Genomic DNA, 17,147 nt, shown 5'->3' with positions numbered 1-17,147 from the left:
CTAGTCCCTTCCTAGATATGTAGTCTGCAAATATTCTCTTCCTGACTGTAGCTTTTTTTCCAGTGATTTCATATACAATTTTGCAGAGTGAAAGATTTTAATTTTGATCATATTCAACTTACTATTTTATTTATTTTATGGAACATTTTGTTTTACTACCAGGTTTGCAACTGGGGTTCCATGCCTGTGAGAGTCCTCCATTCTCAGCAGACTTTTTTTTTTAAGATAGATTTTAAGGGAGAGAAAGAGGAATGTGGGTAGAAAGGGAGAAATATCACAGTGCTAGAGAAAGAGAGGCAGGCTGGGAGTATGGATTGACCTCTCAATGCCCATGTTCAGCAGGGAAGCAATTACAGAAGCCAGACCTCCCACCTCGTGCATCCCACAATAACCTTGGGCCCATATTCCCAGTGGGTTAAAAAATAGGAAAGCTGAGGCTGGGCAGTAGCACAGCAGGTTAAGCACACGTGGCATAAAACCAAGGACCAGCGTAAGAATTCTGGTTCGAGCCCCCTGGCTCCCCACCTGCAGTGGGGTCACCTCACCATTGGTGAAGCAGGTCTACAGGTGTCTACCTTTCTCTCCCCCTTTCTGTCTTCCCCTCCTCTCTCGATTTCTCTCTGTCCTATCCAAAAAAAAAAGGAAAGCTATCAAGGGAGGGGATGGGATACGGAGTTCTGGTGGTGGGAATTATGTGGAGTTGTACCCCTCTTATCCTATGGTTTTGTCAGTGTTTCCTTTTTATAAAGAGAGAGAGATAGAAAGAAAGAAAGAGAGAGAGAGAGAAAGGAAGGGAGGAAGAAAGAAAGAGAAAGAAAGAAAGAAAGAAAGAAAGGAAGGAAGGAAGGAAGGAAGGAAGGAAGGAAGAAAGAAAGGGAGAAAGAAAAGTGGTTCCATCCCTTGAGATTTTCCCATGTGGAGGCCAGGAGCTCCATCCTAGGCCACCCAGGTGAGCTATCTTCCACCCGCCCCTGCATCAAATATTTGAAGGTTCCTATCAAAGTACTAACCAGGTCTGACGTTGCTTAGCTTCTAAGATCAGGTGCATGAACGTAAGGCCAGTAGACTGAGTGTATCTATAAATTGATGAACATGATCTGTACAGAGATGAATAATGTTTTCTTGAACCTGGATTATGTTTTGGGGCAACTTTCTACCTCTATCTCCCTTCTGTATATTCTTAAGTCAACAAGTGCTCTGGAAACTAAGTGTTATACTATGATTAAATCTAGTGTAATTGGCCACCTGTGTGGAAACGTGTCTGTCTCTTTCCTGACAAGTGCACCTCCGTAAGGAAGGTGGACTCCCTTGGGGCCCTGGAAGGTCTAGGACCATGAGAAAGATCTAATTAGCACTATTAACAGTATTTTCAGCATCTAAAGCACCTTGGCAGATAATCTATTCTTTGTCTGGAGTTTGTTAATGTGATGCAGTCCACAATGATGGACATTGTTCCTAAGAGGGTTGTGTTTGGTCATTTTTCTCTTCCTTCACTTTTCCCTTTCTACAACATACCCACACACACCACTATTAATAATATGGTCCTATTTGGCCAAGAATAGTAAAACACTGCTGTTATAACACAGAAAGGGCTCTCATTTGAATTTTATGAGGGCCTTAAAATCATCGCAGATTCTTCTCTGACCCAAAGCCAGAAGTGAAACACGGGATTTTATGTTCATGTTTGACAACTGGGTTGCCGGCTGACCAGAATGAACTCAGTCAAAGCCCAGGCTTTGCTGCTGCTGACTTGAAAGCAGGGTTTCAGCTGAATGTTGTGTTTTTGAGTTTTTTTTTTCCTCTGACACAAAAAGAAGATAAATTTGATGTATTTGATGACTGGGAGTCCTCAGACTAAAACTACAATATTTTTAAATGGTTAATACCTGCCCCGGCCAGCAGGGCGGTGAGCAGGGGCTAGCAACCCAATGAGACCTGAAATGATAGGGACAAGAGACGCGAAGAACGAGAGCAAGTCAAGTTTCTGATCAAGCTCTAAATTTTATTGTGTGCACAGACATTATAAGGCTTTGGGGAAGGAGGGGGGAAGTGCTGGAGGAGGAGGAGGGGGAGCAATCTTCAAAGAGGAATGTTCCTTGCAACAAATGGCAGGAACCAAACTGTGTGTTGACTCACTTGTTTTGACTCACTTGATTACTGATAAATGGTTTACCTAAGGGGAAATGGCCTGCCCAGGGGGGAATTAACATTTGTCTTGAGGGGTTCCATTGTCTCAAAGCTTATCATCTATAAAGCAGAGAAATGGCTCCTGGCATATCCTCCCTTTGTTATAATTTTAAAATTGAGGCAGGCAATGTGGGTGAGGAGCAGAGACCCTAACAGCAGGTTTGGTGGGCTTAACCAGAGGAGGGAAGTATTGACCTGAATCCTCCCGCGGGGTGGGTTCAAAACCAACCTTCCCGCATCTTATAAGGCTCTTGGTGTCTTTTTGGGGAGGGGAGGCAGAGCCACAGTTTCTAGGGAAACAATTTTTGTTGCTGACACCAACCTCCATGCAAATCAGGTTTGCTTCACGGGGGACTCAGAGGCGGACAATAGGGTCCTCCCCCTGCAGTGCTTTGCCTTACACCCCTTACTGGTGTCCTTGCCCTGCCAAGGTTGGATGTCTCGATGCATAATTCTGAGTTTTATGCCATCCAAAAAGGGGGTCTGTCATCCTCAGGTTCAGCCAGGCCTCTGTCAGCCAAATCAAGTCTGTGATAATGTATTTGCAAAGGGTTTAATGCCAAGGAGTCAATCTGCTGCTTTATAAAATCAGTAATCTTATTAAAAATAAAGGGTCCTAAGGTAACCATTAACAAAAGACTAATAAGGGTCTCATAAGGGGCTCTGTAGTGACTCAAGACTATTTGTGGTGGAGTCTATGACCTGTTGTAATTTGTCAGAAAATTCATGGGAGGAATATACAGAGTGTCCTAGCATGCCACCAGCAAGTCTAAGGGAAGCAGTCAGTGGATGTGATGTCCAGGGGAAGAAACACAGCACGTCTGGTCTTCTGGTCAGCGCCAACTGATGAAATTTTCTTCTTCTGGTCAGCTGTGGAACAAGCAAAACTAGGAGGCAAGGACCAGGTAGAGAAGAATTGACATGAAAATATAGGATGGTGTTTATCAAAACACAGAGGAGGTGCATACACATTAGAAGTCAAGGTAAGGTTCCTTGAACATTGAGGAATATTTTGAGAAAAGTGAGCAGTCAATAAACATGCAAAGATGAAGTCAGCAGTGGTAGGTCAGCAGAAAGAGAAGACTTGGATAAGCTGGTGAGGTTAGCTGGAGTATATACTGCCATGGCGTCCTTTGTGGTAAGGACTTGCCAACAGGGACTCTGTGGATTTTGCAAGAGCAATGTCATCTACCATAATAAAAGGAAAACAAACATGGACATCCAGTGTTGAAAAAAGAGAAAAAAGAATATGTCTCTATGACTGGAAAAGTGGGTGGCTTTGTCAATGAGATATAATAAATGGACAATTTGAATTTTTGTAAATATTAAAAAGATTTAGTATGTTAGTTCATTGACACTTTAGCCAACTGAATACTGGAGGGTGCATTACCCTTCTTTTTTTATTATTAATTAAGCTTAAGGGTTTTAGTTTTTCTTGTTTGAGCTGTAGCCCACATAAATTTAGAAAAAATATCAACTGAGAAAAAAAAGTTTGTTTTTTTTGTTTGTTTGTTTACTAAACATGGGCAGGTGAATTACATCAATCTGTCAGAGAGCATTGGCTTTTATCAATGGAGATTAATCTTAAAAGTCTGAATAGCAAGATCTTAATTAAATAATGCAGGAGCCAATAAAGTGCTCTCACTATGGCAGGTCTAGCATTAAAATTTTTAAGAGGCTTGTAAAAAAAATGAGAAAAATTTTAGGATATGAGTGACTTTAGGAGTCATCACACACCCATACATAAAAAATTAAAAATGTTTAGTTTTAAATCTTACCATATGAGCAGTCAGTTCTTCATGTGCAGATGTACCTATAATTATTTACTTAGGGAGAGAACTTGTACCAAGTTAATTGATGATCTAATGGTTAGAATTGACTTGTTTTTTTTTTTTTCTATGATTTTAGAAGGCTCTTCATTAGAATATACCAATATGTTATAGAAAGTCAATACCTAATGTGTTGACATGATAAAATATTTACCATTTTTTGGCATTATTTTAAACTGATTAGACAGTTTAAGCACACTATTATACCTTTAGTTTACTAAGATCTTTACTCATCACAAGGCTATCATGAGTAAGCATAGATATAAAACTCTTAATAGATTTTGTTCCTTAGAACTCTAATATGGCAACTTAAAAGGCTAAAATAAAACCTCATAGTTTAAATATTCAAAATATTAATTTTGTTAAATCAGGATTTGCCAAAACAAATCTTCTATAAGACCAAAAACACAATGTATTACCTTAATTTATCAAGAATAAACCTCTGGCAGTGTCTTAAAACAAACCAGATAATTTTTAAAAGCAGAAAGATATAAAGAGGAAAACCAGCGCAAGAGCCTCTGGCATGTAAATAATTAACATAACTATTGTGTTATCTTTTACTAACCCAAGCCAGTTTTGCCTGTTTAGTTGAGAAAGTATTTTAAAAGCTTTTTTTTTTTTTTTTTTGAAATCACTTAAACAATTTTAAGTAAAATGTTAAACTTTGTTAGGATCTTTGTTTATCACAAAGCTATCACACCCTTAGGGCAGCTATGAACAAGGGTGGGTACACAACTTAATTGATCTTTCACTTTGATTTGGATAGGTAACTTAAAAAGCTAAGATAAACCTCATAGCTGAAATGTTAAAATAAATTTTTACTGTTAACATTTCTTTTAGATGACCATTTTACACTAAATAATTTTGTTGAATCACATCTACCAAATGAAAAATTTTTATCAGGCCAGGAATACCACATTTAACCCTTTTTTCCTGGCAAGGCCACTGCTCTACACTGACTGGGCCACTAGAAAGCCATTTCAAGCATGGAATTAACAAATTAACAAACAGTGGAAGTTGGTATTGGGGTGCTGTTAAGGTTTACAATTCTCACAAGAGGGAGAGAGACTGCAGGGGCATTTTACCATGCCTAGAGATCTCAGAAAATCTTTTAACTAATGAATTGATGCTGATATTAGCTATCAGAAGGATGAAACTGTCTTATATTTTACTCTGGTAAAGGTGTGCCAACTCTATGAGTCTGGATCTTTAAAACCACATTTAGCTTAACTAAATCTTATTTAAAACTTAAAACAAACTTTAGTTACTTAGGATTTAACACACATTAATGAAAACAAGGTTAGCACAGACTTAAAACATACATTTTTGGTGAACAGAAAAATTTTCCCTTTGAAAAACCGCTTTGGTTTTTGGATTCCTAACTCACAGCCTATCTATCCAGGAGGGGCGTTTGTGGCTAAGGTACATTTTACAGTTTTAAAGAAATAAATAATTAAATTTCTATCAAATGTGTGTACTGGATTTCTGGTTAATAGCTTTTAAGTTAAAGAGAACATCTTGTTTGATTGATTTCATTCTTTCTCTAAGGAATAGCTTGTTAGCCAGATAAGATCTCATTCAGAACTGGTTTTAAGCTTTTTGAGAGTAGAGGGAAAAAAGCTGGATCTTTTTTGGCTGACTAGTTTTAAGATAATGCCAAATCAAGAGCCCACAGTTCTTTAACTAATTGTAAATGTTCTCATTTTTTTTTTTTTTTTTTTTTACTAATTTTCTAAGGGAAGCTGTTTTTTGTGCTAGTTGAGTTTTAGCCTTGGTGGTCTAATCAGTATTATTGGCCAAGTAAAGGACCAGAGCACAAAACGGAGGGACGGTGGTGTAGGGAGGCAGTCTGGACAAGGAAGAGCCTAGGGGTTAGGGTTAACCAGTTTGAGCCTGGCTCCAAGTAACAGGGAAAGCCAAAACCGGTTTTGATTTGGATGGTTTAGTCTTAGTTTTAGTTTTAGGGATTGGGTTTTTAGGTGAGGCTAAAAATATAAGTTCTTCTATAACTGCAGCTATTTCTTTCATTAATTGAAGCTGCTCTCTCCAGTCAGCAAGAACCTTGCGGAGAGTGGAAATTCCTGTAAGGGCTCCTGAGCATGCCCTCCTGACGGAGGGAGGGGTTATCAAGGAGAGGGTCAGGCTGGAGAGTGGGAGCATGGATATAGGGAGGGGGATTAAAGGGAGGAGGATACCAATCGGGATTGTAGTATCTGGCAGCCTCTTTTTCTAGCAAAGCCTCATTCTCTGTGGGAGAGGGAGGGTTTTGTGGGAGGTTTTGTAAAACTGGATAGAGGCGGGGGAAAGAATGCTGGGTTTCATTCTCATGTGAATTAGCAATAGGAGGGTCAATAAAGGGAACTTTAGTAAGTGAGGAGGGATCTGTAGGGAGGGAAACAGGGCTTTTACTTTCATCGGGTGCTGGGAGGCTTTTATTTTGACTGGGTACTGGGGGATCAAGATCAATAATCACAGAAGGGCATGGGGATGGGGACTTTGTCCTGGACGGCGGACTAGAAAGTTGCCGGAGGACCTTTTCACCCTCTGTAATAAGGTTTTTAATATCAGGGTGATTATTATAGATTTTTAAGATATCATTAATCAAATTCCAGTAACAAAAGGCAGAAACAGGTACACGTTCAGGACCAAAAGACTGATAGTGATCATTAAGACAGTCACCAATTCTCCTCCAACGTTTCTCATCTATAGTGCCTTCCTGGGGGAACCAGGGGCAAATATTTCCAATATAATCTAAAAACTTCTTTAATTCTTTCTTTTTAACCCTAGTTCCTCGTGTCTTGAGTGACTCCTTGAGTCCTTTAATGAATAAATCTTGTTTGCTAAATTCATGTCCCATGGTTTTGCTTACCTCAGCCGCTGTGACACTCTTCCCCAGATGCGACTCATGGGCGGGTATTTCCGTGGCGATCTCTGCGAGTCTTTGCGTTACCCCCCTCGGGCCACGGTGACTCTGTGAATTCGGGTAGGCCTACCCCCTCGATCAGCGGAGTTTCTAGGTCCAGAAGGCTTCTTTGCCCCACGCTCGGGCGCCAGAATGCCCCGGCCAGCAGGGCGGTGAGCAGGGGCTAGCAACCCAATGAGACCTGAAATGATAGGGACAAGAGACGCGAAGAACGAGAGCAAGTCAAGTTTCTGATCAAGCTCTAAATTTTATTGTGTGCACAGACATTATAAGGCTTTGGGGAAGGAGGGGGGAAGTGCTGGAGGAGGAGGAGGGGGAGCAATCTTCAAAGAGGAATGTTCCTTGCAACAAATGGCAGGAACCAAACTGTGTGTTGACTCACTTGTTTTGACTCACTTGATTACTGATAAATGGTTTACCTAAGGGGAAATGGCCTGCCTAGGGGGGAATTAACATTTGTCTTGAGGGGTTCCGTTGTCTCAAAGCTTATCATCTATAAAGCAGAGAAATGGCTCCTGGAAAATACCCTCTTTGACAATTTACCCACTTTCTCTAGAGTATTGTTTGCAAAGTGTGCTACCATTTCAATCACCTGAAAGTGTATAATACAGTAAACTCTTAAGAGGAAAAACACCTTTTCACTGACCCTTGAGAAACGGTAGTAAAAAACTGGCTTTAAAATAAATCCTTGATTCTTAAGGGTTTTGTTTATTTGCTTGCTTTTTTATTTATTTATTTTTCTATAGCTACTAATAGCCACAGAGGGTGGGTATATGAACTCTATAGCTCTGGATAAGAAGTTCAAAACGGTGGGTCTGGCAGTGGTGCAGTGGGTTAAGTGCATATGGCGCAAAGCGCAAGGACCGGCGTAAAGATCCGGGTTGGAGCCAGGGTAAGGATCCTGGTTCGAGCCCCCGGCTCCCCATCTGCAGGGGAGTCGCTTCACAGGTGGTGAAGCAGGTCTGCAGGTGTCTATCTTTCTCTCCCCCTCTCTGTCTTCCCCTCCTCTCTCCATTTTTCTCTGTCCTATCCAACAACGAACAACATCAACAATGGCAATAATAATAACCACAATGAGGCTACAACAACAAGGGCAACAAAAGGGGGAAAAAAATGGCCTCCAGAAGCGGTGGATTCATCGTGCAGGCACTGAACTCAGCAATGACCCTGGAGGAAAAAAAAAAAAGTTCAAAAGGACCACAAAAAAAAAAACAACAAAAAACTGAAGTTAGTACTTAGCACTTTTTGCAAAGGAAACACTTCTGGAATTTTCTTTCTTTCTTTTTTTTTTTTTTGTGAAGAAACAAACTGTACGAGAAAAAACAATCTTGTTAAGACCTTTTCTAAGGGCCAAGAAGTCCCCCCTAGGATAGCACTCATCTTGTCCAGGAAGCTCTAAGTTTGAGCTCCAGCACCATATGGGAGCACCATGAATATTTCCAGGCAGCTCCATGGATGGTGGAGTGTGCTGTAGTATTTCTCTTCTCTCTCCCTCTCCCTCTTCCTCTCCCTCTCTCACTCTCCCCCCTCCCTCTCCCTCTCCCTCTCCCTATTTCTCTCCCTCTCCCTCTCCCTCCTCCTCTCCCTTTCACTCTCTCTCTTCCTCTCCCTCTCCTTCCCTCTCCCTCTCTTTCTTTCTTTTTTAAGATTTTATTTATTTATTTATTTATGAGAAAGATAGGAGGAGAAAGAACCAGATATCACTCTGGTATATGTGCTGCTGGGGACTGAACTCAGGACCTCATGCTTGAGAGTCCAATGCTTTATCCATTGCATCGCCTCCCGGACCACACTATCTCTATCTCTCTATCTATCTCCATCTCTCTCTTTAAAATAAAGAAAAGGTGGGAGCCAGGCAGTGGTGTACCTTCTTAACCACAAATAGTACAAAGCAAAGACGCACTCAAGGATCCCAGTTCGAGCCACGGGCTCCCCACCTGCAAGTGTGTGTGTGGGGGGGGGGGGAGTTGTTTCACAAACACTGAAGCATGGCTCCAGGTAAAGCAGAGCTGCAGGTGAAGCAGGGCTGCAGGTGTCTCTCTGTCTCTCTTACTCTCTATTTCCTCCTTCCCTCTCAATTTCTCTCTGTCCTATCCAATAATGGAAAATAGCCACCAGGAGCAGTGCATTTATAATGCCTGCTCTCAGTCTTGCGATAGCCCTGGAGGAAATAAAATAAAATAAAATAAAATAAAATAGGATGAGGAAATTGTCTGGCAATGCCACCATACATGTGAAAGCCCCCAGGCTCTGACTCTGTGTTCCACTACAAGATAAAATAATAATAATCTTTTACATTTTTAGAATAAGATTTGAAGCAGATTTTGACAAGTTCACATCAGTGCAAAAATTTCTCTTCCTCTTTACTTATAATCCTTTCTTACAATTGGATATATCAAAGAGGTTGGGTTGATCTCACTGTTTGATCACACATAGTTGAGCTCAAGTGTCTCTGTTTCTCTGCCCCTCATATCTGTCTTTTCCCTCTAGATTTCTCTATCTCTATCCAGGAAAATAAAAATAAACTACTTTAAACAAGAGGAAAGAAGCTAGACAATAAATGTATATCCTACAAAACAAATGCCTTTTTAATGAAACTGTCTGGTTTTGTTTTTAAAATACTTAATTCCAAGTGTCTTGATAGAGGTAAAACATTTTTTTAAGTTTTTCAAATGTCAAGCCTTAAGCAGTTTCATGAACTTACAATGAGAACTGGGTCTTGGTTTGTGATGGCCAGGCATCCTTGTAGATTCAAAGGGTTCGAGGAAAAAAAGTTAATAACCTGTCCTTGATACTAAAAGTGACCCAAGGCATTTTATATACCCTCGGGGAACAATTAGCTGCCTTAAAAGTTAGTGCCAATTGTAAGGCTCCTCCTTGCTTTTATCTGATCTTGCTAGCATTTTACAAAGATGTTTGTTGCAATGAAATTGATTGCCAGCACACTTGGTAATGCTAATTTGCAGCTATTTCCACTTTCATTAATCAAGATGAACAGCTATGAAATCTGCTCCAGAAACCCTTCCTCACGAACTCGGGACACAGTATAGAAACTGCTCACATTTTATGGTCAAGGCTCCTTGGGTCTAATTGGCACTGATAGCACATTTTTAGCTTCTAAAACACAAGTTCATGGCCTGACCTAAGTTCTAAAACTGGAAACCTTTTTAGATGCTCTGCTGTTTACAAAAAGTGTCGATATGCCATCAAGGTCATAGCCCATCAATTAGGGGATTTAATCAGTCAATCATTCAGCATGGCTGTGGAGCTCAAGATGAATCTGAGACAGAAAACAAGTTCTGAATTCTGTGAACAGTCACTGACATTGTCAGACTTCTGGATTTCTATCTCATAAAATCCTTTGAGATCCTTTACCAAGGTCTTCCTACACAATGCTCACTGATCTGGAATTTCTAAGCTATTGTTATGTTAATACTAGTGATAGAGTGGGAGCTGGAAAATAGAGCATGAGGCTACAGAGAGCTACCTATGCTCCGGGTTTGCAGGGGCTTGGTCAAGCCTGACACTACAAATCTACTGCTCCTCGTGGCCATTTCTCCCCCATCATCTTATTGGATAGGACAGAGAAATTGAGATGGGAGAGCAAGATAGAGAGGAAGACAGAAAGACAGACACCTGCAGAGCTGCTTCACCACTTGTGAAGCCTCTCCCCTACAAGTGGGCAGCTGGGGCTCGAACCCAGGTCCTTGCTCTTAGTACTACGTACACACTTCTTCTTCTTCTAGCGTTTGCCCTACTTCCATAGCCAGTTAATGGCTTTGAAAGTGACTGGGATCCATGTGGATTCAGTCGGCTAGGAAGGATCGTCAGTTTCCCCAATGAATGGGTACTCACGGGATGCACCATGGGAAGGTCGATCCAATGCATCCCATACGTACACACTTATTTGGCCACTCTACCACCTGGCCCTAAGCTAACTCAAATTTTGATTCCGTAATGCAAGGAAGAATTCTGACCGCATTGCTGTCCAGACTGCACACACTGACATCAAATGAGAGATCAGGCAACTGTGACTTGGCAAAAAGGCCTGGTAACAATGTGAGATTTTTAAGCTGTATCAAAAAGGCAGGCAGGAGACACACAGGGCAGAGAAAGCCTTAAAGGCTAGAAAGTGTCTTTCTCTCCCCCTCCATCACCCCCGCTAGCTAGTGCTTACTCAGAGAGAAGAAGCAGGTTATTCTTTGGGGTACAGTGATGCTGGTCCAGTCTCAGCTGCAATGTGTGCTAATTAGTGTGCATTTCTCTCTTTCCACCCAGGACAGTTTTCCTGCCCGTTTCGGAGGAGTCCATTTTGTCAACCAGCCATGGTACATTCATGCCCTGTATACACTCATCAAGCCGTTCCTTAAAGACAAGACGAGGAAACGGGTAATGAAAACACTCCTGGTGTCAGGGTTGAGGGGGTGAGAAAGGAAAATGACTTGCCCTTCTTTCCACCTCTCTCCTTCTCACCTTGTTTTTTTTTTTTTTTTTTAAGCTTTTCTACAGTCCCTGAACATTTCAGCCTCAGCTGGAGTTTGCAAATGGCCTGGATTTAATCAATAATTTAGTACATCTGGGTTATTTTCAGAGTCTCAGCGACAAACCAAAGGAAACTTTGAAGACATGCAAATGCCTGATGCCCATTTTACAGTAAATGCTTATGGGAGATATGGGGTCAAGCAGCTTCCTGTTCATCAGATATTTAATAGCTAGTATTTTGTCCTGCGAATGTATAATGGTGATGAAGAAGTTCTGTAATTTTTTTTTTCCCTGTGACTCTTGGGTCCTAGCTACTAGTTTCATCACCATTGTGTTTGGGAAACTGGTTCACTGGAAATAATAATGCTATTAAAAAGAAAGCTTTTAGACTCTCAACTACATCAGCACATGACATTTGGGAAGCCTGCATCTTCCATCATAGCTGTTTCTTTCTTTCTTCTTCTTCTTTTTTTTTTTTTTTTGGCATTTTGATTTGCTGAGGAACTGAACATTTCTTAACCTCTCTGCATCTTAGCTTAATCATTTATAACACAGAGAGTGTTAGACATGTACTTTATTCCAAAATGATAAGCAGGATATAGCACAGCACAATATTTATATGGGATATTCTTAAACTATATTTAAATGTTTTTTAAATCACATTTACATTTCGTCATAGCTATGTCATGTGTTTTTGCACACATGTGTATATAATCTGATATTTTATACTTGGCTAAAATTACATGTGTTGAGCCTGCAATATGAAGTATGTGAATTACTATCAGTACACAGATACACTTTGAATAAACTTTTAGAAGTCAATTCAGGAGTCAGATAGACAATGATAATTATTTTCCTTTTTATTTTTTAAAATATTTTCTCTTTTTATATTTATTTATTCCCTTTTGTTGCCCTTGTTTTTTTATTGTTGTAGTTATTATTGTTGTCATTGTTGCTGGATAGGACAGAGAGAAATGGAGAGAGGAGGAGAAGACAGAGGGGGGAGAGAAAGGTAGACACCTGCAGACCTGCTTCACCACCTGTGAAGCGACTCCCCAGCAGGTGGGGAGCCAGGGCTTGAACCGGGATCCTTATGCCGATTCTTGCGCTTTGCGCCACATGTACTTAACCTGCTGCACTACAGCCCAACTCCTGATAATTATCTTCTTATAGCTTATCCACTTGGTGAATTCATCTGATAAATACATATGGATGTATGTCTACACACAACACACACATTATATGTATGTATAAATTTTCATTTTTATTTATGTTTTAACCACCAGGGTTGTCAATGGGGGGCTTGGTGCCTGCACTACAAATCTCATGCTCATGGTGGCTATTTTTTCTCTTTTTGATAGCGATAGAGAGAAGTTGAGAGGGAAAGAGGAGATAGGCAAAGAAAAAGTCACCCCAGCAGCACAGTTTCGCTGCTTGTGTAATTTGGGGAGTGAGTTTTCTCCCTGCTCCACTAATTTCCACCACTTCTCACACTGGATGTTTAGAAGATACAGACTTATTTGGATGTTAACTCTCAATCCAGATATAAATGGAAAATGATGACAAAAATATTTTCCAGTCAGTTCCATGCTTCATTGACTGAGCTTTGGCCATTGGCTTCTACCACCCTGGAAGTTAGGGTGTACTTATTCAAAGAGTAAGAAAAGATCATTTCTTTTTTTTCTGAGTGTTCTATTTCTGTAGGGAAACAAGTCATCAAAAAAGAAAAAAAGAAAAACAGAAGTCAGTAGATAATAGAGTTAATTAAAGGTTGGTATAGAACCAGAGTGGTCGGGTATCATTGGAACAGACTGAGTAAGAGATTGCCACTTGGTGCAGGACTAGAAAGGACTGAGGGGGAGAGATATAGAGGAAAGGGAGAAGTCTAGAGATGATCAGAGTAGGATGGGGTGGCTGGTGGGCAAGAGTATAGGTTTTGAAGGTCTGCATCTTGCTCTTTTCATCAGCAGAGATTATTAGGAGATGACTGTGTATGTGAGTTTGGGCCGGAGTCAGATAATACCCAGTTTGGGGAAATGGGCGGTGGTGCAGCAGGTTAAGCACACATGGCACAAAGTGCAAGAACACGTATAAGGATCCCGGTTCAAGCCCCTGGCTCCCCTGTGAAGCAGGGGGTTTGCTTCATAGGTGGTGAAGCAGGTCTGCAGGTGTCTATCTTTCTTTCTTCCTCTCTGTCTTCCCCTCTTGATTTCTCTTTGTCCTATCCAACAACAACAACAGCAATAACAACAACAACAATAACAATGACATTAAACAACAAGGGCCACAAAAGGGGAAAAAATAAAAAAGAATTAAAAATTAAATAATAGTTTGTTCATGAACTTCATTTTTAAGGACGATTAATTCAGTCCCTTTTTCTGAAACGTAAATTAATATTTTGTGAAGGCTAAGCTACAGACAAAATTCAATACATCTTTAAAGATCATCGTTTTTTTCATTGCTAAATTGTGTATGAGATTAAAAACTTGGTCATATGTTTTGGACTTCTTATTTCTATTTTTTTTTCTTTACAGATTTTCTTGCATGGAAACAATCTAAACAGTCTACACCAGCTAATCCACCCTGAATTTTTGCCCTCTGAATTTGGAGGAACTCTTCCTCCATATGACATGGGGACTTGGGCCCGGTCATTACTTGGCCCTGACTACAATGATGAAAATGACTATACACATACTTCCTATAATGCAATGCATGTGAAACACACGTCCTCCAACCTGGAGAGAGAGTGCTCACCCAAACCGATGAAGAGGTAAGACCTGGGCTATCAGCATCTCTTAGTCAGAGGCCAGAAGACATTTTTAATGTAGGTCTGTTGTTGGTTAAGTCATTGAAGACCTATATGGGAACAGACCTTAGGTAAAATAAATTACAATACATTCTCAGCTGATTTCACTAGAATTGAAAGTAAATGGGGCTTGGCTGGCCTAGAAATATAGTTGTCCCCTTTATATTAAAGAAACAGCTGAAGGCTATGACCTCACTTATGTCCTGATTATAGTGTTAGTCCCAGGGAGTCTGTTAATACAGAGAGAATGAAATGAGGGCCTTGTAGATATATTTCATGGAAAAGTCACCTGCCGGAAAATGTTCCTGTCGCCTACATATTTGGGAATATTTGTCGAGTATTTACTTGGCTGCAAACACTGATTAGGCACTGAGAGTGTACATGTGAATAACCTATCAGACAGAGAAATGCACCTTGGGAAAACCTGTCAAGTAAGATCTCTAGTGATCTTATAAAGCAGGTGACATTCAAATTGAACTCTGGAGGATAGAAATTAGCAACCCAAGCTTAACGAAACAGAAACTCCATGCCCAACAGAAAAGGTGAGCAGCTCTGGCAATATTAAAGGAAGGGGATACTCTAGAGTAGCCAATAAGGTTGTGAGCTGGCAGTGGACTTCAAGTTCCATTGATTTTTGAATCCAGGTATTGAAGTACTTTGCATACTATGTTCAATGGACTTCCATAGAGGGTGGCACTGTATTTTTTGGATTTTTTACATAATAATCAACTAATACAAATACAAACTTAAGGAAGTCGGGCTACCACTCCTGATTTTGTTTTATTGCCATTATGCTGTCTCCCTAACTCTAATTTCCTCCCTAAGTCCTCACCATGACTGTCTGGGGAAGTCACTGTTACTCCCAGCTTATAGATGAGGTGCGTGGCGTGCAGAGTGGTGAATAAGCGGCTCAGAGTCGCACAGCTAGTAAAGGGCTGAACTGGGGTCCTGACCTGGGCAGATGTGAGCTGAAGTTTTGTGTTTGCGTCTTTGACCAGAAATGGCACGCTAACTGGTCTTTCTTATACTTTGTATCCTCAGCTCTAAGTTATCCCACCCTCACCCCCATCCCACTTCTTAAGGGTATGAACAATGACATCTGTCCATTCATAACTTAAGAGACTTTGGGTAAGGTCATCATAACCTCACAGATGTCTGACCTTCCAAAGTCATGAAGCATAAAATAGGAATCCACCATTCTTCCCTCGGATTGTCAGTTATAGTCTAGCTCTCTCGAAGGTCACTATGTCCAGAAACGAAGTCTCCTCTCTGATTTGATGTTGAGGATCAGAGGAGGTGGCAGCCTTCCTTACCAAATATTAACTGAAAGAAAAGACATTGTTTAACTCTAATTCACCTTACCCCCTACCCAAGAATGCAGCTCATTGTCTAACATAAGGCAGACAACTCAACAGATTTTCTATACACACTTGTCTCATACAGAAGCTAATACCTCTTTGATGTCTTTTTGGTGGTCTTGTCCAGTTGCTTCAAGCAAATTGTCAGCTCACAATGGGAAAGAGTTCATTTCCCCTGATGTTCCCAAAGCCCTTATGGATCCTGTTTTATAGGCTGATGTAAAGATGATGAGAGACGGTCATAAATAGCATAGTACAGTGCAGAATGAGAGATGTCCACTAGAGGAATTATATGAGGCTGCCCCAGTGTTCAGAGAAAGCATTCATTCATTCATTTCAGCAAGGAGGATTTCTAATGAGGTCTTCATGGAGGAGTGTGTTAGTGAAAATGAGATCTGAGTCAAACTCCCAGACTACTGGGGAAACTTGTAAGCACCAACACATCTCATCATAGCCAGCAAGGTACACTGCCCGCTTCTGTTACCTCCTGTTACCAGAACTTATTAGGAGTTTTCAAGAAGCAGAAGGGAGGGGAGACTGGTACTAGCAGTGACATTGGCCAGGAGAGGCTTCCTTGCCAGTAAATGATGCCTACAGACAGAAGTCTGCAGTGACTGAGAAATTTATGGGATAGTCCATTTATATTATCTCGTATGCCCCGTGAACCTAGAGGAATGTGGAAACACTGCAAACAGAACTAGAAGAGATCTAAAAGGTCACTCCTTGAAGTCTCTCACCTGATGAGGTGGCTGGCAGCTTATGAGGCAGCTTGGTTTTCTGTTGTGTGGCATTAGTACTTCCTAGTTTCTACGGTGAGCCAGAGAACAGGGCTCTGTACTCTGGAAGGATGCCTTAACTCCCACTGGGTAGATGTTGTCTGTACTCCCATCCCCTGCCAGAGTACCCAACAGGCCTCATTTAGAGTGAAATTGGCTTTTGCAGACTGTCCTTGTGACCTAATCACTTTTTATAATACAGCTTCTGAGCACGGATAACCTCTAAGTTCCAGGCGGATCAGAACAATGCACTCTGGCACACATGTAGCATAACATCCAGGATGCTTAAAATTCTCTGTGAGTGAGCAGTTGTAACAGGCTCTGACCTCCGTCCTCACCCCCAGATAATTTTGGTTCTATCCTTAAGCAGAGAGTCATTCTCTTAGATAGAAATTTCTCGACATAGATTGATTTAACAATCTCTATTTTTTTCCCTCATATATTGTGTACTTTTGAGTATGTGGAATTTTCTGTTCTAATATTATATGAGCCCACTTTTAGTCATCACCAGGCCTTGACTGCTCTGGGCTGAGTTATTTCAGACAGAGAAAGCCAGGGCCAGGTCATGCGCACAGCAAAGCAGTTGTATTATCCAGGTGAGCTATCCTGCCAGCCCTACTTCTATATTTTTTAAGTTCCTGAATTTGCTTTTTATATAAAGAATTCAGAGGGTCTGGGTGGTGATGGACCTGGTTGAATCATGTTACAATGCGCAGGGACCCGAGTTCAAGCCTCCGGTCTGCACCTGTAGGGGGAGAAGCTTCACAAGTGGTTAAGCAGTGCTGC

General features: G+C 41.0%; 1 protein-coding gene across 1 annotated transcript in view; it reads left to right on the top strand.

Annotated features, from left to right (window-relative positions):
- Positions 1–17,147, top strand: part of CLVS1 (clavesin 1) — a 210,647-nt gene that overhangs the window by 171,421 nt on the left and 22,079 nt on the right. The window contains exons 4-5 of the mRNA XM_007527478.3: positions 11,218–11,328; positions 13,956–14,191. Of these exons, the coding sequence (XP_007527540.2) occupies positions 11,218–11,328; positions 13,956–14,191 (347 nt within the window). The remainder of the gene's footprint in view (positions 1–11,217; positions 11,329–13,955; positions 14,192–17,147) is intronic.

This window comes from Erinaceus europaeus, chromosome 1, assembly GCF_950295315.1.
Source record: "Erinaceus europaeus chromosome 1, mEriEur2.1, whole genome shotgun sequence".
NCBI lineage: Eukaryota > Metazoa > Chordata > Mammalia > Eulipotyphla > Erinaceidae > Erinaceus > Erinaceus europaeus.
Note: the sequence above shows the minus strand (reverse complement) of the source record. Positions and strands in the feature narration are given on the sequence as shown.